The sequence below is a fragment of the Raphanus sativus genome, chromosome 9 (genome assembly GCF_000801105.2).
Source record: "Raphanus sativus cultivar WK10039 chromosome 9, ASM80110v3, whole genome shotgun sequence".
Classification (NCBI taxonomy): Eukaryota; Viridiplantae; Streptophyta; class Magnoliopsida; order Brassicales; family Brassicaceae; genus Raphanus; species Raphanus sativus.
Genome location: NC_079519.1, coordinates 5,863,424 through 5,887,660, shown reverse-complemented (window position 1 = coordinate 5,887,660; position 24,237 = coordinate 5,863,424). Strand labels below are relative to the sequence as shown.

Here is a 24,237-nt window from a genome sequence, read left to right as displayed (position 1 = left end):
TTTAGCTTTATAATCACTTTTACATTCTTAATCCTATTAATTACTTGAAGCTTTCATGTGATCGCGATGCCACTTGGTATATTTTTATCCAATATTCACGGTTAACAGAATAAAAAGTTAATGCAATATTTCATACTACTTGTATATATATTAACAAGCATCAATTGGGTTTTTAGTTATGTAACTTTATATGTATGACATACATATTATATTAATAATGATCACCAATGATAGAATATACTATCTATGTTTCATAATAAGTGTCATTCTAATCTTTTTTGTCACACAAGAAGTGTTTTTTTTAATTCCAATGCAAATTATACTTACTAAAAATGAATTGCAAATTGCATTGATTTTATAAATAACTTTATTTATTTCAAATACTATTGGTCATAAAAATGTAATTAATAACAACATATATATATATATATATATATATATATATATATTTCTGTCACTTTTTAATGTGTAAAAATATCAAAGTGACATTTATTCATAAACGGAATGAGTACATAATATTGCTGCTTCTGGCATATAGTCCAAGGTCTCTTGTAAGTGGTAAGAGTGACTCCTAGGATTCCTTCGGTTCGAAGAGTTGTAGATTTGATACTACTTGTTTGTTATTTACTCAGTTTCATGATATTTCCCAGACCGGAAATTCTATAGATAATACATGCTTTTCTTTTATCCAAATTTAATCATTTTAAATGGTTGCAAAAATAAAATTTTGTTTCTAGTCTTATCGAAATCTGTTTTTAAATTGGTTACAAAACAATCTATCTTATTAAAACAGAAACATTCTGTTGGACCTAACATTTATTTTGTAAGTTTTTAAATTAAATACACCTTTATACTTTATAGTTAAACATACATTAAATCACTAATGTTCCTTTTTTATACTACTATCCATGTTCCCAAACAATATACTTATTTCTTTATACTACTATCAACGTTTCCAAACAATACACTTATTTATTTATACTACTATCAATGTTTCCAAACAATATATTTTTTATACTACTATCAATGTTTCCAAAATAATACAATAATTAATCTTAATTTAAATTTTTGTAAAAACGTCATAATTTCATAAATTTCAAAATAGTGAACTTTAAAATTTCGATTATAAGATTACAAATTATGAAACTATTACAATTTAAATCCAATTAGATTATATATCGTCATCCATCAGTTCAATCGGTTAGTTTCAGGTTTTAGTGATTTTTTAATATGAATATTTTAGAAACATAAATTGAACTAGATCTCCGGATTAACCGGTATAATCACAATCGGGTTGAATTTAAAAATACTGATTTAAATGCAAATATTTTAAATACACACTCTTTAAAAATTACCAAAATTTTGTTAAATTATTAGTGAAATTTTTCATCGTAAAATATCCCGCGCTTCAAAAGCGCGGGTCAAAATCTAGTCTAAATTGAATTAGAATAGATATATTTGAAGTCGTTCCAGTACTAGTATCACAAATCATTATCTATATAAAAATGTGGGTGGATAATACCGAACTTTTCAGAAAAATATGGTGTACGTACAACCATAGAATATCAAAATCAGCATGGTATATATAGAAAATTATTGAACCCGCGCTACGTATTTTCAAACAATTTGTCCTTACAGTGATCATTTGGATATAGAAATTCATGACTATGCAACAAAATTATGTAATGAAAAGAAAAAAATTCTGTAGTGAAAGGTGGAGAAAAAAACTATTTTGGAATTCTTTGGAAAAATAATAATTCAAAAGATGACAATATGTCACCACGCTGGGACCCATTCGAGATTGCTTGGGTTTCACCGCATCCTAAGTTTATTATTGTTGACATTTGTTTCACAAATCACAACTCCTATTTTTCATTTTATTTTTGAATCCAGCGCCCATGATTTATGATGCGACAACATAAAATAAACTATATTCATAAACAAAAGGCAGAATTTACTAGAAGAAATATAAAAGTCTTGAGCAATTAATTACACATCCTTATATATATTATTCCCTCTGTTTTTAAAAGATGCATGTTCTGGAAAAAAAAAATTGTTTCAAAAAGATGTATTTTTTATGTTTTCTATATAAAAATTGCAAATTTCAATAAAATTAATTGAATTTATTGAAAGACTATTGGTTAAAATGCATTGAAATTTGATAATTTCTAAAAACAATGCATGATTAATGTGTTTTCTTAATATGTGTAAAAACTCTAAAACATACATCTTTAAAAAACAGAGGGAGTACAATTTTCATAGATTAGTCTCATTTTTGGGTTAAATTTTTGATTGATATGTTATTTTTTTTGGTGTAATTGATATGTTATATTCTTACTGAAAGAGGATAAGAGAGTATTTTGTAAGCAGTGGTCACGGTATTATAAATATGGTGTGATGGGTAAACATTATCTAGAAGTTGCAATCATTTTTTGAGTAAATTAGTTTCTTTTCCTATATATATTTTCAATGGGTTAATCGTAATTCCAGTATCTCCAAATACAGAAGAACAGTTAGAATTGGTACAAATTCATAAATGTTCCAGTATTAGTTTCTCTATTACTAGTTGGTCAATATTCTTAGTATAGCTTTAGTATTTAAGTCTCTATAGTATTACCGATCCTGGTCTTCATGTCACTACATTTAATTGTTTTTAAGTGCACTATTTTTAACCATCACTTGGATTTTCATAGTACACCACTGTTATTAGCGGCATGTTATACTACTATTTCTTATGTCTAAATAGAAGTCTGTATAAAAAAAAATCTTTTGTTTTTAATTTATTTCAGTGAAATGGCATAGAGATACAAGCTTCCTTGAATCTAAATCTGCTTAAGCAAGCAACTACCTATTCAAGGATCCCCAAAAAAAGATAAAAAGATCCTTAAATACATAATTATGTCTAGTCTTGCAAAAAAAAAACTATGTCTAATCTTATTCTAGTGAATGAAGATTAAAGCTACAAAGAGAGATCTTTCGGACAACTACATAACTAGGTGTAAACTATTTCTGACGTATAATATAACTGTACTGTAATGTAGTTCAACGCAAATATAACTATATTTTATTTTACATATATATATACCAAAATAAAACCAGCACTTTGCGCAGAGTGAACTTATATAGTAAAAATTAAAAATATATATTATTGACAAATTAAATATGTATATGTGTTTGAGTTTTTTTTAATATGCATATAGTTATGTTTTTTATATAATTATCTATATAAATGCATGCAGTTATGTTTTCTTTGCGTAGGATGAGCTTTTTTTTTTTTTGAAACACGCGTAGGATGAGCTTATATTGTAAAAATTAAAAATATATAGTACTGATAAATTAAATATGTATATGTGTTTGAATTTTTTAATATGCATACAATAATGTTTTCTTTATATAATCATCTATATATTGAGCTAGGTATTTGTAATCGTAGTTGTGGAACAAAATCTATCTTGAATTTATTTATGATGAACCTAATCGATTTGAGTTTAAAACTTTTATCTACCCCTATAAAAATTGTAATGTAGTCATCAAATGAATTTTTAATACAAAAAGGTTTTACAATTTTTTTAATAACTTACTTTGACATCATTGAAAACCATTTTAATGATTTTATCACCATGTTTCCAAAATCGAATTACCTTGACCTTAGTCTTCTACATAGTTTTGAAGAGTTTCGACTGGACAACTAAATTTATGCAACTCATTTTCTTGCTTTAAGTCGTTAGATGAATATATTATTTAATTTGAATATTTATTAAATAAAAATCCATATTAATACAATTTTATGATCATTTGTATCTTGTTATTACAAAAAAAATTAAGTTATTGATCACAAAATTTTCAAAGTGGTATTTTAAAATTTCTAATAATTTATAGTCGTTTAAAAAAATCAAAATATAACATAAAATAAAAAATCTAATTTTTTATTATATGGTTAATGTGATTGTTTAATATCTTTAATAATATAAAATCAAATAAAAAAAAACTAAGATACAAAATTTTTAATCAAATATTTACTATTCATAATCATTAATTGTCATAAATACGTTAATCATATTAGGTAAAAATGCAGTTTTTATTTAAGGAAAATACGATAATATTTTTTTGTATACTATTTATCGATTTAATAGTTAGTTTAATAAAATGCATAATATAAATTAAGATGGATGAATCAACCTATTTTTCTAATGGTGACACGTGTCTATAAAACAATGTTGTATTGTTTCTTGATTAATATAATATACGAAAACAGACGACACACTCTCATACCAAATAATTACATCTCATGCTCATGCTTAATTATGCTGCTTCCCCACATTCAATCATCATTACACCATTTTCTCAATCTCCGTCAACTTTTTCAGCAAATACCCTACTTTGTTACAAGTTTTATAATCTTACCTTTTTCTCTATGTAGAGCTTTTAAGTCCCTTGGGGATTGGGTATGATACTCCGGTCGGCGTTTCATTAATAGCCCCAAAAAGTAGACATAATTTTCTGGAGTGGGGTTAAAAGTAGGCCTGGGCACGGATCGGATATCCGGGTTTTTGAAGGTATTTGTGATTTGCTTCGAATGTTACGGATATCTAATTTTCCGATTTGCTTTGATTCGGAAAAATACGGATATTCGGAAAAACGGATATCCGGAAAATAAATAGATATTTGCGGATATTTGCGGATATTTACGGATATCTCATTTGTTTTGATTAATACAAATAATCTTAAAAATTTGATACAAATTTGTTTTGTAAAATATTTTTTCACATGGTATAAAAGATAAAAAATTAAAAGATATAGTGAATCTACATATTTTGTAAATTTTTAAACTTAGTTAACAATTATAATAACACAAAACTTAAGAAAAATAATAATTGTCATAAATGTTTTTTTTTCTTTTATGTAATACTTTTATATAAGTAATAATGTGAATAGAATCTGTCAAATCATATGTTAGAATAATAATTATATAATTTTATACATTTAAAATTTTAAATATAATCAAAATATACATATATTTATATATTGACGGATCGGATCGGATATTCGCTTTCCAAAATTTTAATATTTGTGATTTGCTTCGATATTAACGGATATTGAATTTTAGTATTTGCTTTGCTTCGAAAGCTTACGGATATTCGGAATTTTCGGATCGAATAGTAACGGATAACAAATCAAATCAAATTTCACGGATAAAATGCCCACCCCTAGTTAAAAGGTCTTCAGGCCACTCACCTTTGCAAAAAAAAAAAGTTAATCGTAAAAAAGGTACATATAAAATAAGGTTACAAATCCTAATATCAGCAGGAACAAAGGATGTTAATAGTTGTTTCAGTCATATGTTGTCGCAGAAACTTGGTTATTAATAATGCTTATTTACCTACCACATATGCATCGCTAAGTACATGATTGTAGAAGGCATGCAATCTAAAATAGATCAAATGGTACATATTTACTTTATAGATTAGTCGTTTTTGGGAAATTTACATAATCGAATAAAAAATAACAACTTCAGAGTCGTGAAGCAAACAAAAATATGCGTACATTCACCAGTAAGAATGCAAGATGAATTGTTTTGTTTGTGTTTCATGTTTCACGTTTTAATTCGTAAGATTATATAACATTTCAAATATGTGAACCCATTCATAATAATGAAATACGTCACATGACATATGAAGGTAGTTGAAAGGATGTCACCATTATCATCTCTAAAATACTCTCGTTACTCAATGACCCATATTTTGAAAAGCCCAATTTAATAACAAAGTTTTCACTGACCCGATTCTTCCGGAAACCGTAGTTTTCGTTCAGGTGGGCCTGTAATGTATCATTTGCCCAAAAATAGGTGGCCATGTGTCGTCACAATCATAGAGCATCTCCAATATAAAACACCATTTTTTCCTACAAAATAGAGTAAAAGTGATTATGAAGTAAAAATGCTTCAACCACACTTCATTTTTCACTCCATAATAAAGTGATGAACAAAAAAAATTTAGATTACTCCATTTATGGAGTAAACTCTATTATAGAGTAAGAAATATAGTGGAGTTGGAACATTTTCTACTCCAAACTCACTTTTACTCTATTCTGGAGGAAAAAATAGAGTTAGATTGGAGATAGTCTTAAATATACGTCCAGCGAAAAACTAACGGCCAAGATCTGTTTGGACTCGAGCGATATAAAGGAAAGTTTTTGTAAAGAAAAAAAGAAAGATAATAATTGGAGCATGGCACCGTTAACAATTGAGATGACATGGAGAAGATTTGGCATCACACTCTTACAACGAGCTTCGTGTCGCTCCTGAAGATGACTCATATTATGTTTGAGACATTCAACACTCCTGCTATGTATGTTGCCATTCAAGCTGTTCTATCACCATACACTTTAATTCTTTTTCGAACATTTGTAATGGTTCATTAGAGCAGCTCTATCAGCCATACTCATATAGTTTCTTAACTATAAAAGAAAAAAAATAATAATTACAGAAATTAAGAAATAGACACAATCCTATCTTAAACAACTTATTTTTAGAACCTCAAAGCATCATCAACCGTGAGTTGTTTAAATGAGGGTGCTTAGGAATTCTTTTTAATATTTTTTCCGGAAAAAAAAAATAAAAAATTGAACCAATCGCGGACTGCCACGTGATCAGTGGAGCCCGCATACAGTTGAAACAACACAGCCTTTTGACGTTTAATTAGGCGCTCCTTGTGTGACAAAAAAAATTAGGCGCTCCTTCTTTATCTACTTCTTCCTTTTTCTTTTTTTTTTAATTAAAATATTACCCCTTAACCAATTGGGTTAATGGTGCTCTCACAAATACTTTTTATACCATATGTACGATGGTAGTGGTTAAACTTTTAAACAATTAACTAGATTTCGACCCGCCCTTAAAAGGGCGGGTATATTTTTTGTTTTAAATTTAATTTTTGATATTTGTTTTTCTTTTTCTGATTATATTTGTATGTTTTTAATCATATTTGTCTATAAATTTTAATAAAATATACTTTATTAAGTAATAGAAATTTAAAATTGATATGGTATACTCACGGTTAAGGCTGGATTGCGAGTCAAATTCACCCCGCTGACCCGCCAATCCGCGGGTTTTCAATTTTGCTTTGGTTAGAAAATATGACCCGCTTTGGTATATTTTTAAATGCTATTTAAATTTGACCCTCCCTCAATACTTTTTGTTTTACATATTTTTAAGATATTTAATTTTCATATTTGTGTCTTTCTTTGTAATTATATTTTTATTTTTTTATAAACATATTGTGTTTTTCTTTGTAATTATATATGTGTAAAATATTTTTTTAATCATTACTAAGAATTTCGATAATTATATTAAATTAGTGATGTTACATAACTATATACATATGCCATAGCCATTTCATATTTTAACATTTCATCTAAAAATCAATATCTGAATAATCGGAATCGAATCCGAATTTTTATATCTATAATTTGAATAGAATAATATATGGCTATATCTTCCGTTTTAAACATACTTAATTGAGTCTGTTTTGTTGATGACAAAAAAAAATATTCATAGCATGATTAATTGAACAGTGTTAATTCTTTTAAACCTATACTATTTAATTAAGCATGCACTTAACATCAAACAGTCATATAACACATAATAATCACTGAAATACAGGAACAATAAAAAAGTTGGGTGGTCTAGAGAAACACCACACGTTAATACGTTATAATAGGAAATTATTAGGTATCCCTTTCTATTTGTATATTAAATTAACTTCCGTTCAATGTTTGATTAAATTAGATTTTTTTGATGCAGTTACAGAAAGTAGCCGACAATTATGCATCAGTTTAATTGGTGGTTACATTAAGAAAATATATTCCGTTGCTTTTATATTAAAAAGTGTGTATTATTAAAATTTTGAATTGGACATAAACTTTATCAACTGGTCATACATGAGAATTAATAGAATAGATGACCAAAATTATTTATGTAAAATTATTTCTATAAATACTATAGAAAATATAGCAAGTGTGTATAATTAAAACAAAATAACTGTGAGTAAGGAAAAAATGATTTTGGTTTCCTATTACAAACGACTAAAATCAGGAACTAATCAAGAAATATCGTTTATGGTAATTATTAAGAATCAAAACTAATCTATTATGCTTGGAATTGGTTGAACCGCGTTTTGTAATTAATAAACTTGGGAAATATTAAATTCCTTTGGCCTGGTGGCGAATTTCCCGGATTCTATACGTATTGCATTTTTGTTTAATTTGTCTTTTTTAATCAGTGGCATAGTTGTAATTCTTTCATCATCTTCCCCCAAATTCTTTTTAGGGTTTCGACTCTGTAACTCTATTTTTATGGCGGTCATCAACTATTTACCTGTAAATTATCAGATTGTTGTGTGATTAGGTATTATTTATGTCTTAAATACATAGATATGCCATAAAACATTAGTTCTAAACATTCAAAACTCAAAAAAAAATTGCGACCTCCGATTTGCTTGCCGCCTCTGAAGAAATCGCCACGCCCAAGCATCGTCCAACGTCTCGCAGGAACTTAATCGTATGCCTTACCCGCGTTTTCAAACAGGGCCTTTGTCTTAATTTTTGGAGTCTCAGACCAGTCAGTGGAATAAAGGAAAGCAGCTACAAAGTAATTTCAGAAACCACAAATGGATCTAGATCGATTGTAACTTGGACTCTGTATTTGTGCTTTGTTCTTTACGATTGTAATTTGGACTCTGTATTTAGGAACAAAGTGGAAGTTACAACTTACAATACCAATATCCGTAATAGGTTTGATTAGTGGCAGTTAATATTTTTAAAATAGGTTTAGTAATATTTTAAAGAGTAATAGGATTAAATAATTGGACATAACTTCATATCAATTGGACATGTTGAAGAATTAATAGAATAGATAAAACAAAATTTAATAAGTCAGTTACACTTAAATATTAATATTATTTGGATAAAACCTCTTTTTAACATACTCACCCGAGAAGGGTGCTCTTAGCTTTGAAATCGATTGATTAGTTGGTTATATGTTTTTATATTTTTTTGTCATCATTTGTTTCATATGTTTAGTGAAACCTTTGTTTAAGCTAAAACCAAATACTGTATGTTTTTGGATTTGGATTGCATAAACAAAATGAAAAATATTGTATTGATAGTTATTATTATTTTTTTGCTAGGAACGTATAAAATAATTGGTTTCTTATTATATGTTGATTTATATATCTTTGGATGCTCATCTATCTTCAGGATACTTAAATGTATTTTAATATATACTTAACCAGGAAGTATATTTGTAATGAATTGTTGTGGTTTATTTAATTTGGTTTAAAAAAATTTACTATTAGGTTTAAACAAAATTCAGTATGGTTTTAATTTAGAAAGAATTTCATCATCTTTTTGTAATTGTTGGTTTAGATATTGTTCTGGACTCTGGAGATGGTGTGAGTCACACTGTACCAATGTATTATGTTCTTCCACATGCAATCTTACGTGTTGACCTAGCGGGGCATGACCTAACATACCACCTCATGAAAATACTGACAGAGTGTAGCCATTCCTTCACCATAACTGCAGAGCGTGAGATGTTAGGGACATGAAAGAAAAGCTCTCTTAAATTGCTCTTGACTGTGAACAAGAGCTGGAGACTTCCAATACAAGCTCATCTGTTGAGAAAAGCTTCGAGCTTTCTGACGAAACCATAGGAGCAGAGAGGTTCTGGTGCCCAGAAGTTCTGTTTCAGACATCAATGATTGGAAAGGAAAATCTAGGAATCCATGAAGTCACATATAACTCTTCTCATGAAATGTGATGTGGATATTAGGAAAGATTTGTATGGAAACATTGTGCTAAGTGGTGGAACCACAATGTTTGGTGGATACGTGATAGAATGAGCAAAGAGATCACAGCTTTAGCACCTAGTAACATGAAGATTAAGGTCGTGGTTCCACCCGAGCGAAAGTAGTGTTTGGATTGGTAGTTCTATATTGACTTCGCTCAGCACTTTCCAGGTGGAATTTGGAAACATAAATAACATTTTTCTAATTTTAGTATATACACTTATCACGTTTTGATTTACGTATTTTAATGCGGATTGTGAAATCGGAGTACAATGACTATGGACCGTTAATTGTACCGAGGAAATAGAAAAAAAATGACCTATTTCAAATCCAAATTTTCGGGTAGTTCCTATTCCATTGTAACTTTAGTATAGTGACTATTACATCATGAATTCAACAAAATATACGAATAAAAAGCTTCAACTTATCTGCCACGTGGATTCGAAGTGAGTTTTATTCGCTAGGACATGGGTTCGAAATCTATAAGATTCAAAATTTTAATTTTGTGATATTTACAAATCATATCGTTTTAACGAAAAATATCATATCAGCTATCTACTCATCCATTGACTAACCAACATTATAGTCAATATATATATATGCACATTTGTGAAAGTTCGTGCAGACATTTTAAAATGTTGTTGAGTTCATGATGGAATATGCATTATGATAAAGTTTATGATGGAATAGGTACGATTCTGAAAGTTGAGTTTGAAATATGCCATTTTCCTTAAGAAATGCTTCTAATCACAGTTTATGAAAATGAAGATCATGGAAGTAATGTCCCTACTCAGAGAAAATTTGGAGATGACTTATCCAGCGACTACTGCCTATACAAATCAATGGAATGGTATCCTTTTCCACTGTTAACGGCCCAACATCTGAGCAAAACTCAACCTTCTTCTTCCGCTATGGTTTCCAAGCTTCACTATACGCTTTGTGGAGAGAACGCAACTCCGAAAGCATATCAAGCCTCCACTTCCACCACCGAAGTTGATTACACTTGTAGACAAGAACGTCCGTAATCGCATCTCCTCCTTCTGGGAAATGGTATTCACGCATATAATGATGCTATGAGTCTTTGATTCACAGGATGAAGGCCTCGAAAACTTTCTAGTATGATTCATGCGGTACACTATGCTTCAAAGATACTTTTATTGTACACAGTGGCGGAGCCACATGGAACAAGCTGGGGTCATTGAACCCAACAAGATTTAAGAAATTAGTGCAAATTATTAAGCCTGATTTTTTTTCCAGTGTAAATATTTAGTTTGATATAGATGTCCCCAACAAAATTATATTTTGCCTCCGCCACTGATTGTACAATGGTTTTTTTTTTGTTCGACTATATATAACATTCTTTCAAATTTTTTTTTAACTAAACTAAATTGAATCGAACCAGCAAACCCAAACCAAGTATATGTTTCAACTATTCAATTTAAAGTTATATCAATCCAGATAATTTGGTTCGTTCAGTTATAAAATAAACCAAACCGAAAACTAATATGTTTATTTGGTTAGATTAATTAAATATACTAACAATATTAAGTTTTAAGATATTTATCCATAATAATCTAAACAACTAACCATAATTTTATACATTTTATTTTAAAATAATAGAAAAACATAATTAACAATAAAATAAAAAACATCAAAACCGAAAAAACTATATATGATATTTTATTGGATTGTATCTTTATATCCTTTTAAAAATAGTGTTTTTTTTTAATACTACGTGAAATAATAATACGGGATAAGGTCGTAAATAATAACCGAAATAAATTCTCTAATTTTATGTCGAATTTGGTTTTTACAAAGGAAAAAGGATTACTTAATTTCGGTTTACCTTAAACCGAATGGAAACCCATAAACAGAAAAAAAAAAAAACAACAATTTTGAAGCATCACAAAGATCCTTCCTCGAGATCGCTGCCGACAAAATCTGCAAATCTCATTACTGACGAGCAAGACTCCCTTACTTCAGGGGAACAAATTGACTGAGGGGGAGAGAGCCGTACGAATCGGGATGTCGTCGAACGGTACGGATCAGTCGCGGAAGCGTGCGGCGCCGGGAGACAACAATTGGTTGCCTCCTGGTTGGAGAGTTGAAGATAAAGTTCGAACCTCCGGTGCTACTGCTGGTTCCGTTGATAAGGTCTTTAACAATCTCATCTCTTTTACTGCTACAGTGTTTCGTAGTTAAGAAAGATGTTGCCCTTTAGATATGTTTAGAAGGAAGAGAATCGATTGGTATATGAGTTTAGATATGTTTTTGTTATTGCAGTACTATTACGAACCAATCACAGGACGTAAGTTTCGATCCAGGACCGAAGTGCTCTACTACTTGGAACATGGGACAGAAAAAAAGAAAGGAAGCAAGAAACCAGACAACACTGATTCCAATTCAGACGTGAGTTCAAGTTTGAACCTTTCTTTCCACCGTTTTGTGTTCAAACTCGTGATACAATATGGGAATCTTGTGTTTTGTAGAATTTCGAAGGGCAAGGAAGCAATAAATCCAGCAGAAAAGCTAATAAAGAGCAGCCTCCTCCGCCGCCGCGGCCACCATCGCCGCCGTTGAAGTTTGATTTTGAGAATCCGCCGGAGAAGGTAAGCTGGTCTGCTGCGGCGAAAGCAGGAGAGGAAGCTTGGACACCTTTTGTTGGGGACGACAAGGTTCAAGATTCGTTGAGAAGAGAATGGTGCACTGCTTTTAACGTTATCACGACCAAGAACCCAACTAAACTGTCGTCGTTGAGACGATGATGATGATAAACAAGGTGGCGTTTTTTTTTTTGGTTGTTGCATCTGTTGTAACGTAGACGGGGATGGATGGTAGGAGTTTATTTAACCAGGTGATGTTTGCTTGGTGTTCACTTAAGTTATAGTTAGTTTTGCACTCTAATTTTTCCTAGCTTGTTTTTGAGGAATGTGATAATGGGATACACATATCTGCGTTTGCGTTTGACACTCTATGGACATCGCTTTTTTTTTTGCTAAGACGGACATAGCTTTTTGACACATATTGATAAGCAAAATGTGTAAGCTTGAAGTCAGAGTACTACGGTTGAAGAAGTTGTACATGGAAGTGGTAAGACTAGAGATAGATGATGTAAAGCAAAAGGCAAAGATGGAGGAAACAAATGAGCTTTGATGATGAAGCTACTATTTAGTAACAAAAGAGGTGTTGACTGTTTCACTTGAATGATACGCGAGAATGGTTTTGCTTGCTCTTTCTACAACAAAATCTCCACATATGAGAGAGGATTTACTCCAAAAAAAGTGTGTATAAGGAAAATGAACGTCAATTCAATAGCCAATACGACATAACAGAAACTTTACAGTTTACATGTAACACAAGAAGCGTCTGTAGTCCAACAGTTTAGGATAATTGCCTTCCAAGCAATAGACCCGGGTTCGACTCCCGGCAGACGCAGTTAAATTTTTGCCAATTCTTTGAATAAGTTTTCCAAAGTTTGAACAGTGCCACGGAGGATTTTTATATATCCTTTTAGTAACGAAAAACAGTCAGAAATGTGTGTTTTCGTGGGTGTAAGCAATAAAAATCTGGTGGAAGTTAAGCTTAAATTTGAATGGTTACAACTTTTTCTTTTCTGACCTTTAAAGCTGTATAATAAATTAGTACAGAGACAGGTGAATACCAAATTAGTAATTTTTTGGGTCTCTAAAACCTTCTCAACGCCCTAGAGGCTTCCGTTTTTGTCTTGTGCAACAAGCTTTTTATAAAAGTTAAAAACAAAGGTTTTGTACGTCGTGTTGGTGTTGTCAATCTCTTACCCTCTCTGTTTATCCAAAACCACAGGACTGCCACTGAGGTAACTTGCAATATAATTGCACTGTCTTCTTCTTCTCTATCTTCAACGTCCCAACAATTTACTGAGGGGGGAAGAGAGAAAAAGACTTTGAGAGAGAAAAATACACACAGTTTCTGTGATTTCACTAGCAAAGAAGCACATCGGAGAAAAAAAGGTGTTTGCTTTCTATTTTAGTATGCCCTTCTCTTTCACATCCTCAAGTGTTTTTTTTGTTTCCTCCATTCTGATAAAATCTAGAAAATAGTCTCTTCACAACAAGTCATCTCCTTTTGTTTTCTACTCGCTTTCATGTTCGTAGATGTGTTAAAAGATCAAACATTTCTTCATTTTTCTTTGTCCTGATACAGAGTATAAGAAAGGTTGTTGCTTTAGGTCTTTGTTGCTTTGGATTATCTGTTTCTGCAAAGCTTTTTCATAATAAAACCCAAAAGTTTTGTCCTTTACTCATAGTTCATGCAAAAAAATCAAAACTTTGATCTTCTAAAAACATGAAAGTAACAAAGTCTTTTCATTTTGAAATGAAATCTCTTTTGTTGAACCTCTCTTAGATGGAGAAGCAGAAACTTTCACTCGGAGATTCGTCAGGAGAGACCTCGGAGGTGAAGAGAAGCGTGTGTACGGAAGAGAAGTTTGTGTGGCCATGGGTTGGTCTCGTGGCCAACATACAAACGGAGGTTGATAAAACTGGTCGGAGAGTTGGCAGAAGCGGTTCAACGTTACGTGACGAGCTCATCCAAAAGGGGTTTAATCCAACGAGAGTCCAGCCCATCTGGAACTTCAAGGGACACTCTGGTTTCGCCTTGGTGGAGTTCACCAAAGACATCAAAGGGTTCGAGAACGCCATGAACTTCGAGAGGAGTTACAAATCAGACGGCCACGGCAAGAAAGACTGGGAGAAAGGTAACAACTTGTTGTTTAGTTTTGCTATGACAATTAAAAAAGTTTCTTTCTTTTTTTGGAAAGGTGTTCACTTGAGAGATGATAAGCCCTACGGATGGGTTTGTAGAGAGGACGACTACAACCGGAGTGGGATTGTTGGCAAGAACGTTAAGAAGAAGAGAGACTTGAAGAGTGTGTCACAGCTTCAAGAAGAGGAGGAAAGAAAAATGGTTCAGCTTGTCGAGAACATGTCTCAGTCGATTGAGATGAAGATGATAAGCAAGCAAGAGCTCGAACACAAAGTAGATGAGACTTCTCGTGTTCTGCAGAGTGTGGAGTTTCATAACTATCAGCTAAACCAAACCTACAAACAAGGTATGATGATGATGAAAAACACATCAGAATGTATATGTTTTTGTTGTTGACATTTCTTTGGTTGTGTGTCTTCTAAGAGGTTGAGAAGATGCAGACGAACTTGCATGATCTGTATCAGCAGATTATAATAGGACATGAAAAATCTATGTCTGACCTGGAGACAGAGAGGGAGAAGCTGGAGAATCGTGCAAGGCAGATCTGCATAGACGAAGCTGAGATGGAAAAATCCAGACTTGAAATAGAAATGGTGAGATGATTCTTTCCTTACAAATTAGAACAAAAAGATCATAAAACACAATCTGTTACCTTTTTGTTTTTTTGCAGAATCAAAAGGCTATGCTGGAGCAGAATGAAGCGAATATGGAAGCTATGAAGCTTGCAGAGAAGCACCAGGCAAGTAGTTCTTTTAGGTGGACTGAACATATCCTAATACCTTTTGAGTGTCTCAAAACATGACAACATTTGCAGAAAGAGAAGGAGAAGCTACATGAGAAGATAATGGAAATGGAAGCGAAGCTAAATGAAACGCAAGAGCTGGAGTTGGAGATAGAGAAGCTGAAAGGCAGCAGCAATGTGATGAAGCATATGGCGGATGGAGATGTAGATGTAGAGTTAATGGAGAAGATGGCCAAGACTCAGATGGAGCTGGAGGCTAGAGAAGCGGCTCTATATGATAAGATAAAGTCTGTGACACAGAAAGAACGCATGGCCAACGACGAGTTTCAAGAAGCTAGGAAAGAGATGATTCAGGTTACAAAACCAAAAAAAAAAAACAATATATAAATCTGTGTACTGTATGTCATTTTTAACTAAATCATATTTACTTTTTGATGAGCAGTTCTGGAATGAGAATGAGGATTTGGTGAGTGGAGAGAAGATAAGAGTGAAGAGGATGGGTCAGTTAGACACGAAGCCGTTTGTGGTAGCAGTGAAGAAGAAACTTAGAGGAGGTTCAAGAGCAAAAGCAGAGCTAAAAGCTATGGAGTTGTGTTCATTTTGGGAAGGACAAGTTGGAGATGTGCATTGGTATCCATTTAAAGTGGATGAATCTGATGGAATCGCAAAGGTATGGATTTTGAACATTTTCCTTTTTATTACAAAGTATCTCAAGATCTCTCTTACATGTGAGATATGTAGATTGTGGTTGATAACAAGGATGAGAAGCTGATTAAGCTGAAGGATGCCTACGGTGAGGAACTTTACAAGGAAGTGGTGAGAGCAAAAAGGGAGATAGTGGAATACAACCCGAGCGGTGGCTACGTGGTTTCAGAGCTGTGGAACTTTGAGAAGAACCGAAAGGCCACAATGGAGGAAGTGACGGATGTGATGTTGAAGATAAGGAAGACGGTCGTGGCTATGAAGAACAAGCGAAAGAGGCGTTGAGATTTTGATGCGCAAATAATAAGATAGAACTTTAAAGAAACAACGTGAAGTGGTTTTTGCCTTTAGACATTGCTATGCTCCTTTTTTCTTACAGACAAGTTTAAATTAATTTTGCTAGTACTGTGACTGATGTTGGCAGTTTCTTTAATGGTTTATCTCCCAATTATTTTTGCGTTGTTCTCTCTGTTTATAACTTGAGGCACAAGAATTGTTTGGTTAATGCGAGCTCGTTCCTTTTATTCATTTAATAAATTAAGAACTTAAATTACGATAAACAACAAGCGTCTGTAGTCCAACGGTTAGGATAATTGCCTTCCAAGCAATAGACCCGGGTTCGACTCCCGGCAGACGCATTTTTTAATTTTAATAACCATTGATTGACGTCAAACGAAACGCTGTCGTATTACCCGTCAAAATCGAATCACACCGTTCCAAGGGTATAATGGTCAAATTAGATATTTATCCATCGTTATGATAGACTCGACTCACAGGCCGCACATATTAGTAAACGCATGTTGCGTGCACGCGCCAAATCGTATCGTGTGGCCACCATTTCTCGAACCGAACAGCCTTCCCACCACACGCTTTCTTCTTCTACTGTTTGTCTTTTCAATAGTGTTTTTTTTCCGGCGAGGGTGTAGATATTTTTTTTGTTGTCTATCTCATGGCTGGCACTTGCAGCTCGGTTAGGCCTCGCATCATTGGTGCTTCTTCGTCGACTGTTAGGTTGATTAACGGAGCAGGAGTTCCTTTCTCCGTTAGGATCTCTACCAGAACAAGAAGCCACGGAGGTGGTTTCACCGCATCTGTTTCGTCGTCACGTGAGGAAGGTCCTTCTTGTATCTTCGTCGGTCCGATTGATTCCGCAAGAAAAGAAACTCTTGAAGCTCTTTACCGCCAAGTAGGCCTTACTTACTCAACTCTGTTTCTTTCTTGATATTCGTCTCTATGGTTGTGTAGTAAAGTGAGTTGTTTTTTGTAAATAAATTAGGCGAAGAATGCTTACTACAATGGTAAGCCGTTGATAGTTGATGACATGTTTGACAGAGTCGAGGTATGATAATTAACAGTTTGGTGTTTATATAGTTTCTAGCAAAGATAACTGTTATTAATTTTTCTTGCAGCTGAAGCTTCGGTGGTATGGTTCGAAGTCTGTTGTCAAGTACCCTCGTTGCAGCCTCCTGCGACAGTCAACTTATGCTGATGCAGAGGTACACTTTGGGTAGTTCATGTTTCACTTCACTTCTCTTGAAACATATATATATATATATTAAGAAACAATTGATATCTCCTTGTGTTCATGTACCATTTGTTATTATAGTGTGAAAGGCATCAATCAACTTCATTGTTTGCTAGGATTAGTATTATGATAAAAAAAAAATTTTTTTTGGTGTGGTGAAAAATGCTTTTTGGCAAGGGTTGATATTAAGTTGAATCCTTTTTTTAGGACAGGATGATGCATCACAAGTTCTCCTGTTAGCTACCATATGGATCTTGATTCTCTTGTTTGGTAGCTCAGCATGCGTTTTCCCCTCCATGTATGGCCTCGGCTTAGTCTATGGAGGAGATCCGTTTGACTCGGGGCTTGTCTATAGCAGCAGCTCCTCTTCTGTGCCTCTTCTGACAAAGCTGAACGGCATCCTCCTCACCGTGCTAGGACCTGCTTTTGGATATCCGATTGCATCTTCTGCAGGTATACCTTAATAAAGTTTGCAGTTTCTATTCAAATATGGTAAAATAGCTTTTTATTTATTTGTACTGAATGTTGTTCTCAGTAAGGGTTCTTAAAGGGCTATGGAGAAATGACTTAACGGCTCTAAAGGGAGACTGCCCGAACTGTGGGGAAGAGGTTCAAATCTTTGCAGCAACAAATATTTCGAAACCGTCTTCTTTTCTTTATCAGTTCTCTCCACATTTTGTGTAGGTTTTTGCGTTTGTGAGATCGGATCAATCAAACAGATCAGCTCACAAAGCCGACTGTCATGTCTGTGAGTGCACCCTGGAGTTCCGTACCAAAGTGGAGGTAAAGAATGACATGGAACCAATCACTGCCTTGCTTGGATAGCTTTGTTTCTAACAGTAATGACTGGTTTTGGGTTTTGATGCTTCAGAAATCTGCGTCGCTATTGGGTAGAAAATGGGTGTACGGCAGGATATACCTTGTTTCACGGCCTAGGAGAGGTCGGCGTTCCAAGTATCCATAGCTCTGACAAAGACAGAGAAATTTTGGGGAATGGTTTCTACTCAATTGTCTATTTATTTCTAAAAGAAGGTTACTAGAAGCTAGAAAGCTTTTGTAACATTCAAAAATCTCATAAAACTGTAACTATAAACTTTTCTACACACTTGAAAGTATAGTATTTTTAGAGAATTTCTTGGATATAAAAAAGTATTGCTTTTAGAGAAACAAAAAAAAGTATTGCTTTTAAGTTCAATCATAATTTTTGGGATGAGCTGTATAACACATTTTAGATCTGATGCCTTACTCAAAATTATTGTTTTTATATTGTGAACTTTTTTGTATAATTAGAAAGCTTCAGTTCAAAAAAAAATCTTTTTTTGTAGAAAATTCAAAAAGCTTTCCTTACTATTCAAAAAGAAAGAAAAGAAAAAGAAGGGTCAGTGTTTCACCAAAAAAAAAAAGAAGGGTCCAATCTGGCGACTAAAAGCTAATTCTAATTTTTTTTTGTAAGCAAAGCTAATTCTAATTTAACTCAGTGATCCCTAACATTAATGATTATGATAATAAGATTTGTGTTGTAAATAAGGTGTTTTATCCATTGGTAAGCTTTTTTTTGTTCTATGTATCCATTGGTAAGCTTAAGAAAATAAAATAATTGCCATCTCGCTCCCTCCTAAATTAATAAGCCTAAAGTCTTAAGCCAGGAGATTAATTAACTCCAAACAATTACAGCATTAAATCCCCCATATTTACTTTAAATTACAGATCAAACCCGTTTCTCCTTCTTCTTTTAAGTCTCCCCCTTCCTCTAAAGCTTCCAAAGCTTCTTTTTATGTCATAGAATTCTCTGGAAATCAAAACGCGTCAGGGATCGGATTTGAGAAAGAAAGAAAAAAAAATGGGGAGTCCAAAGAAGAACGAGAACAAGGGCTTCTTCGCCGCCATGACCTCCGGTTTCTCCATGTTCGGCAACGCCATGTCTAGATCCGTCAACGGGTCAGTTTCCTTTATTAACAACTCTTGTTTCCTTATCTCTTTCACAGTTCTGCATGATATGTAGAATCTGTGGCTATAACTATTTGTGATTCTTCAGGTGTTTAATTTTGTTGACTTTTTTTAATATTACAAAACATGGAGATATGTAATGAATACTATAATTAATTCTTTCACAAGTCAACAAAACAGATCATGTTTTGTTAACTTTTCTTGTCTGAATAATTTTCTGCATATTCTCCTTACTGAATTATGTGTTATGGAACTGAAGATCCTTCTGATTGAGTGTTTCAATTCATATTATTGGCTTTTGGCTAATGGATGTTTTGATTCATTTAATTTTTTTCCTTCTCAGGTTGATTGCTTATGAAGGAGTTGAGGTCATAAATCCAGAAGGTGGTAAAGAAGATGCAGAAGAGGAAGCTCAGAGAGGAAGGTGGAAAGACGAGGTTTTTACACACTTAAATACTTTTTTGTTCTTTTCTTTGATTGAAACTTTTGCGGAAACTTATCTTTTATCATTTTGTGAGTTTAACAGGAACGTGATAGTTACTGGAAGATGATGCAGAAGTATATAGGTTCGGATATTACCTCAATGGTCACACTTCCTGTTATTATTTTCGAGCCCATGACTATGCTCCAGAAGATGGCTGAGGTTAGTACTGTTTGTAAGTTTTCTTCTTTCTTTCTCGTAGCAACGTGTAAAGATTTCTATAAACATTTCTTGCATGCAGTTAATGGAGTATTCCTATTTGCTGGATCAAGCCGATGAATGCGAGGATCCGTACTTGCGTTTAGTATATGCTTGTAAGTATATACACTCCTCTACATCTTGTTTTCACTTCCAACTCTTTTAAGACTTCTTTTTCTCTGTTCAGCATCATGGGCTATATCTGTTTACTTTGCCTACCAACGAACCTGGAAGCCTTTCAATCCTATTCTTGGTGAGACGTATGAGATGGCCAACCATGGTGGTATTTCCTTTCTTTCCGAGCAGGTGCATCATCTATACGCTTCATTGCTATCAGCATACAAGCTAGTGTGCAATTAAGTTGTCTATCTTGACATAGTTATTATATAAGTTACTTTTTTATTTCAGGTTAGCCATCATCCCCCAATGAGTGCTGGTCACGCCGAGAACGAGCACTTCACTTACAACGTCACCTCAAAGTTGAAAACTAAGCTTTTGGGTAACTCTGTTGATGTTTACCCTGTTGGCAGGTAATTTTTGTTCCTCTCTCTCTCTCTCTCTCTCTCTCTCTCTCTCTCTCTCTCTCTCTCACACACACACACACACTTTGTTAAGAGGCTCTCTGTATCATGAACGAGACTTCTTGCTGCACAATACTCTGTCTATTATGTTTTCATCTAAAGCTCATGATGCAGCCTGTCTATCGTCTTGCAGAACGCGTGTAACCCTCAAAAAAGATGGTGTGGTTCTGGATTTGGTGCCGCCTCTCACTAAGGTCCACAATCTAATATTTGGACGAACTTGGGTTGACTCACCCGGAGAAATGGTCATGACTAATTTAACCACCGGAGACAAAGTTGTTCTTTATTTCCAGCCATGTGGTTGGTTCGGGTAAATTGACGACACATAATACTCTATTCACGTGATCCGGACATGCTTATTGATTAAAAGTGTGTACTTCCTTTGATCTCAGTTCTGGTCGCTATGAAGTGGATGGATACGTTTACAGCGCAGACGAAGAACCTAAGATCATGATGACGGGAAAATGGAATGAGAAAATCAGCTACCAGCCTTGTGATACTGAGGGTGAACCCCTTCCTGGCACTGAGCTTAAAGAGGTCTCTCTCTCTCGTTTATTTCCCTTTTAGACTTTAGTACCATTTCTTATACTCTTTTTCTAATCTTTATTGCATCCTTCAGGTATGGCATGTGGCTGATGTTCCCAAGAATGACAAGTTTCAGTACACGCACTTTGCTCACAAGATAAACAGCTTCGACACAGCTCCTTCTAAGCTCTTGGCTTCAGACTCACGTCTCCGTCCCGATAGATATGCCCTTGAGCAGGGTGACCTTTCTAAAGCTGGTTCCGAGAAGCACAGGTTCTTCATCTTCACTTCCTTCTTACTCGCTTGTTTTGTTTAATTGTCATCAATGAATCCTTGTTAGAGCACACAAGACCATGATTAACCCCAGTCTTTTAATTGGGGTTCTTAGCTTCGGCTAAAAGGCTTCGGCTAAAAGACGGTTCTTAACTTTTTTTAGATTTTAACTAAAAACTAGATCTTGACCCGTGCGACCGCACGGGTATTAATTTTCAGTTTTAGTTTTTTTTATACTAAATAATATATTTATAATATTTAATCGTTTTATATTGACTAAGTTAGGGGTGGGTATTTGGGTATCCACTCGGATTCGGTTAAAATCTATTCGGATTTGAGTTTTTTGAGTTTAAAGATTCTACCTTTATTCGGGTATTTATAAACTTTGGTTCCGGTTTGATTCGGATCTTTGCGGGTTTGATAACCCGTTTAAACTATTTTTGAATTTTCAAAATTTATATATCTTTAAATTTCCCTAAATCTAAAAATAAAAATAATATAACATGTAAATTTGAGTAATGTAAGCCAAAGTACCTAAATTAAAAATTAAAATAGGTTTAACTTGAATATTTGGATGAAGAATAAATATATATTTTAAATATTTTTGGAGTTTTGATTATTATTTATCTACTTTAAAATGTTTACTTTTGATTATTTTTTATATTTCAAATATTTTAACCAACTTAAAATAGCTTATATCTTGGATATTAATTCGAAAAATAGCTAACATATTGAAGTATATAAATATGATTTAAATACATTTGAATATCCAAAATATTTCGTTCGGATGAAGTTTGGTTATGGTTCTCTAGATACCAAAATGGTAAATCCGATTGGATATTATCTAGTTTCGGTTCAAATATGCTAATACTTTTTCGTTCAAATTTTTTAAATGAAGAGTTGATATTATAATTTCCAGAATCGTTTGTCTAATAAAAATGTATTTTTTTTAATTTGACATTGATTTAATGGAAAAGTTAATGAAGTGTATTTAATTTAAATTTAATTTGGAAAACACATTAATTGAAGTGGAAAAGACATCATTAGAATAAGAAATATTATTTAATGTCAGTGGCATACCATTGTAAATAAAAGTGAAAACTAAAGGGTATTTTATATGGGTACTTCTCTTTTAATAATATAGATTGGGGTTCTTAGCTTCGGCTAAAAGGCTTCGGTTAAAAGACGGTTCTTAACTTTTTTTAGATTTTAACTAAAAAAGGCTAAGAGCAGTCTCTTAAATAAGAGATACAAGAGCCGTTTTTTAGACGAAAAATATAAAAAAATAAAAAAATGTCAAATTATGAGTTAACAACACCGGCTAAGAGACCGGGTTAATCATTCCCTTATACTCTCTGCTTACTGAGGTTCTTCGTGTTGTCTTTTTTTTATCACAGCCTTGAGGAGAGACAAAGGGCAGAAAAGAGGACACGAGAGACAAAGGGACAGAAGTTCACACCAAGATGGTTCGATCTAACGGATGAGATCACATCTACGCCATGGGGAGATATTGAGATATACCAATACAACGGGAAGTACAATGAACACCGAGATACAGCACCGAGCTCGAGCAGTGAAGTGGACCTCAAATCGATCGAGTTTAATCCTTGGCAATATGGAAATGTATCAAGCGAATGAGGCAGCAGCGGTTCATAATTTAAATATATGACAACATCGACATACTCGATGGATGGTGTGGTTCCATGGACTCGTGAAGATGAGTTCAAAGTTGTTTTATACTTTTGATTACGTAGTTTGAGTGGTGAAACATAAGATTGTGTTTATGTCTTATTGTATGTATCTTTGTTCCATCTCGATTCAAAAGTAATCATGTTTGTTATGCTTATACTTTTTTTTATAGATATGTTGTCTTTTATTTATTCCATTTAAAGTTTCCATTTCGAGCAGATTAGTATTTTCTTATCTCCATATTGATTAGATTTTTTACAAAATTCTCTGATAAATAAACATAATTTGGAGGTGTTTTTGAAACATTTGATGATCGATTTTAAATTAATAAATTATCAATACGTTAGGAGGTAGGTGGCTTTAGTCTAGAGCGATCATGTTTAGTGGAAACTTCATAACATAGATTTTAAATGTGATATTGTAACGAAATTCAACGTATTGAATCGACTACTGATCAGTGGTATGCTTTCACTAAAAATAATATATATAGATGGATAACATCATGTGATGATGATAGACGAATAAATAGCTTTAACAGAAAAAAAAAACATTAACTATGAAGCCTTAGACGTTTTAGAAAGAGATTTATTCTTTCGTTTTCTCTTATCAATGAACATAAATACAAAGAATACATAACTAATTAATATGATTACATCATGTGCTATGTTTGTTATAAGAAAAAAAAAGGTTTTTCCGAGTTTTTCATTTATGACACTGGTCATGAGTTTTAATCGGAGGAGGGTGTATTGTTATGAGCCGCCTTGTGAGCATGCCGTCATATTTGATAGTTACGTAAAACATATTCCCTCCGTTTCATAATACTTGATGTTTTACCTAATGCACAAAGATTAAAAAAATTATATTTTTTTAATAAAAATATTTTAAAGATATAATTTTAAAATCAATTAACCAATAGTAAAAAAGACTGTAAAACCTAATTGGTTGAACAGTTTCCAATAAAATTAAAGTAATCTTAAAATCTCAAAACT

At 33.0% G+C, this 24,237-nt stretch overlaps 5 protein-coding genes and 2 non-coding genes across 7 annotated transcripts; all 7 read left to right on the top strand.

Moving 5' to 3' along the window:
• The first annotated feature begins 9,431 nt into the window (after window positions 1-9,431).
• On the top strand, window positions 9,432-10,149 carry LOC130499501 (actin-4). The gene is given in 6 exon segments (XM_056993621.1): window positions 9,432-9,585; window positions 9,588-9,799; window positions 9,801-9,879; window positions 9,882-9,963; window positions 9,965-10,020; window positions 10,094-10,149. Coding segments are annotated over 6 exon segments (606 nt in total). The 5' UTR covers window positions 9,432-9,464.
• Window positions 10,150-11,727: 1,578 nt separating this feature from the next.
• LOC108827237 (methyl-CpG-binding domain-containing protein 6) lies at window positions 11,728-12,841 on the top strand. Its single transcript, XM_018600597.2, has 3 exons — window positions 11,728-11,996; window positions 12,126-12,251; window positions 12,332-12,841. The coding sequence occupies exons 1-3, from the start codon at window positions 11,868-11,870 to the stop codon at window positions 12,605-12,607; spliced, it is 531 nt and encodes a 176-aa protein (XP_018456099.1). The 5' UTR covers window positions 11,728-11,867; the 3' UTR covers window positions 12,608-12,841.
• A 363-nt stretch (window positions 12,842-13,204) lies between these two features.
• On the top strand, window positions 13,205-13,277 carry TRNAG-UCC (transfer RNA glycine (anticodon UCC)). Its single transcript has one exon. It is a non-coding gene; the product is annotated as a tRNA-Gly (tRNA).
• A 406-nt stretch (window positions 13,278-13,683) lies between these two features.
• Window positions 13,684-16,487, top strand: LOC108827239 (protein INVOLVED IN DE NOVO 2). The gene is made up of 8 exons (XM_018600598.2): window positions 13,684-13,831; window positions 14,226-14,577; window positions 14,641-14,931; window positions 15,009-15,178; window positions 15,256-15,324; window positions 15,400-15,681; window positions 15,770-15,997; window positions 16,069-16,487. Exons 2-8 carry the CDS (start codon window positions 14,226-14,228, stop codon window positions 16,312-16,314), a joined length of 1,638 nt encoding a protein of 545 aa, XP_018456100.2. The 5' UTR covers window positions 13,684-13,831; the 3' UTR covers window positions 16,315-16,487.
• Window positions 16,488-16,595: 108 nt separating this feature from the next.
• On the top strand, window positions 16,596-16,667 carry TRNAG-UCC (transfer RNA glycine (anticodon UCC)). Its single transcript has one exon. It is a non-coding gene; the product is annotated as a tRNA-Gly (tRNA).
• Window positions 16,668-16,817: 150 nt separating this feature from the next.
• Window positions 16,818-18,685, top strand: LOC108825683 (uncharacterized). Its single transcript, XM_018599013.2, has 7 exons — window positions 16,818-17,215; window positions 17,306-17,368; window positions 17,439-17,525; window positions 17,767-18,007; window positions 18,090-18,163; window positions 18,239-18,337; window positions 18,426-18,685. Exons 1-7 carry the CDS (start codon window positions 16,979-16,981, stop codon window positions 18,516-18,518), a joined length of 894 nt encoding a protein of 297 aa, XP_018454515.2. The 5' UTR covers window positions 16,818-16,978; the 3' UTR covers window positions 18,519-18,685.
• Window positions 18,686-19,283: 598 nt separating this feature from the next.
• On the top strand, window positions 19,284-23,457 carry LOC108824596 (oxysterol-binding protein-related protein 3C). The gene is made up of 10 exons (XM_056994443.1): window positions 19,284-19,492; window positions 19,845-19,938; window positions 20,028-20,144; window positions 20,224-20,296; window positions 20,368-20,486; window positions 20,589-20,710; window positions 20,895-21,071; window positions 21,154-21,298; window positions 21,381-21,559; window positions 22,957-23,457. The coding sequence occupies exons 1-10, from the start codon at window positions 19,395-19,397 to the stop codon at window positions 23,195-23,197; spliced, it is 1,365 nt and encodes a 454-aa protein (XP_056850423.1). The 5' UTR covers window positions 19,284-19,394; the 3' UTR covers window positions 23,198-23,457.
• The last annotated feature ends 780 nt before the right edge of the window (window positions 23,458-24,237 follow it).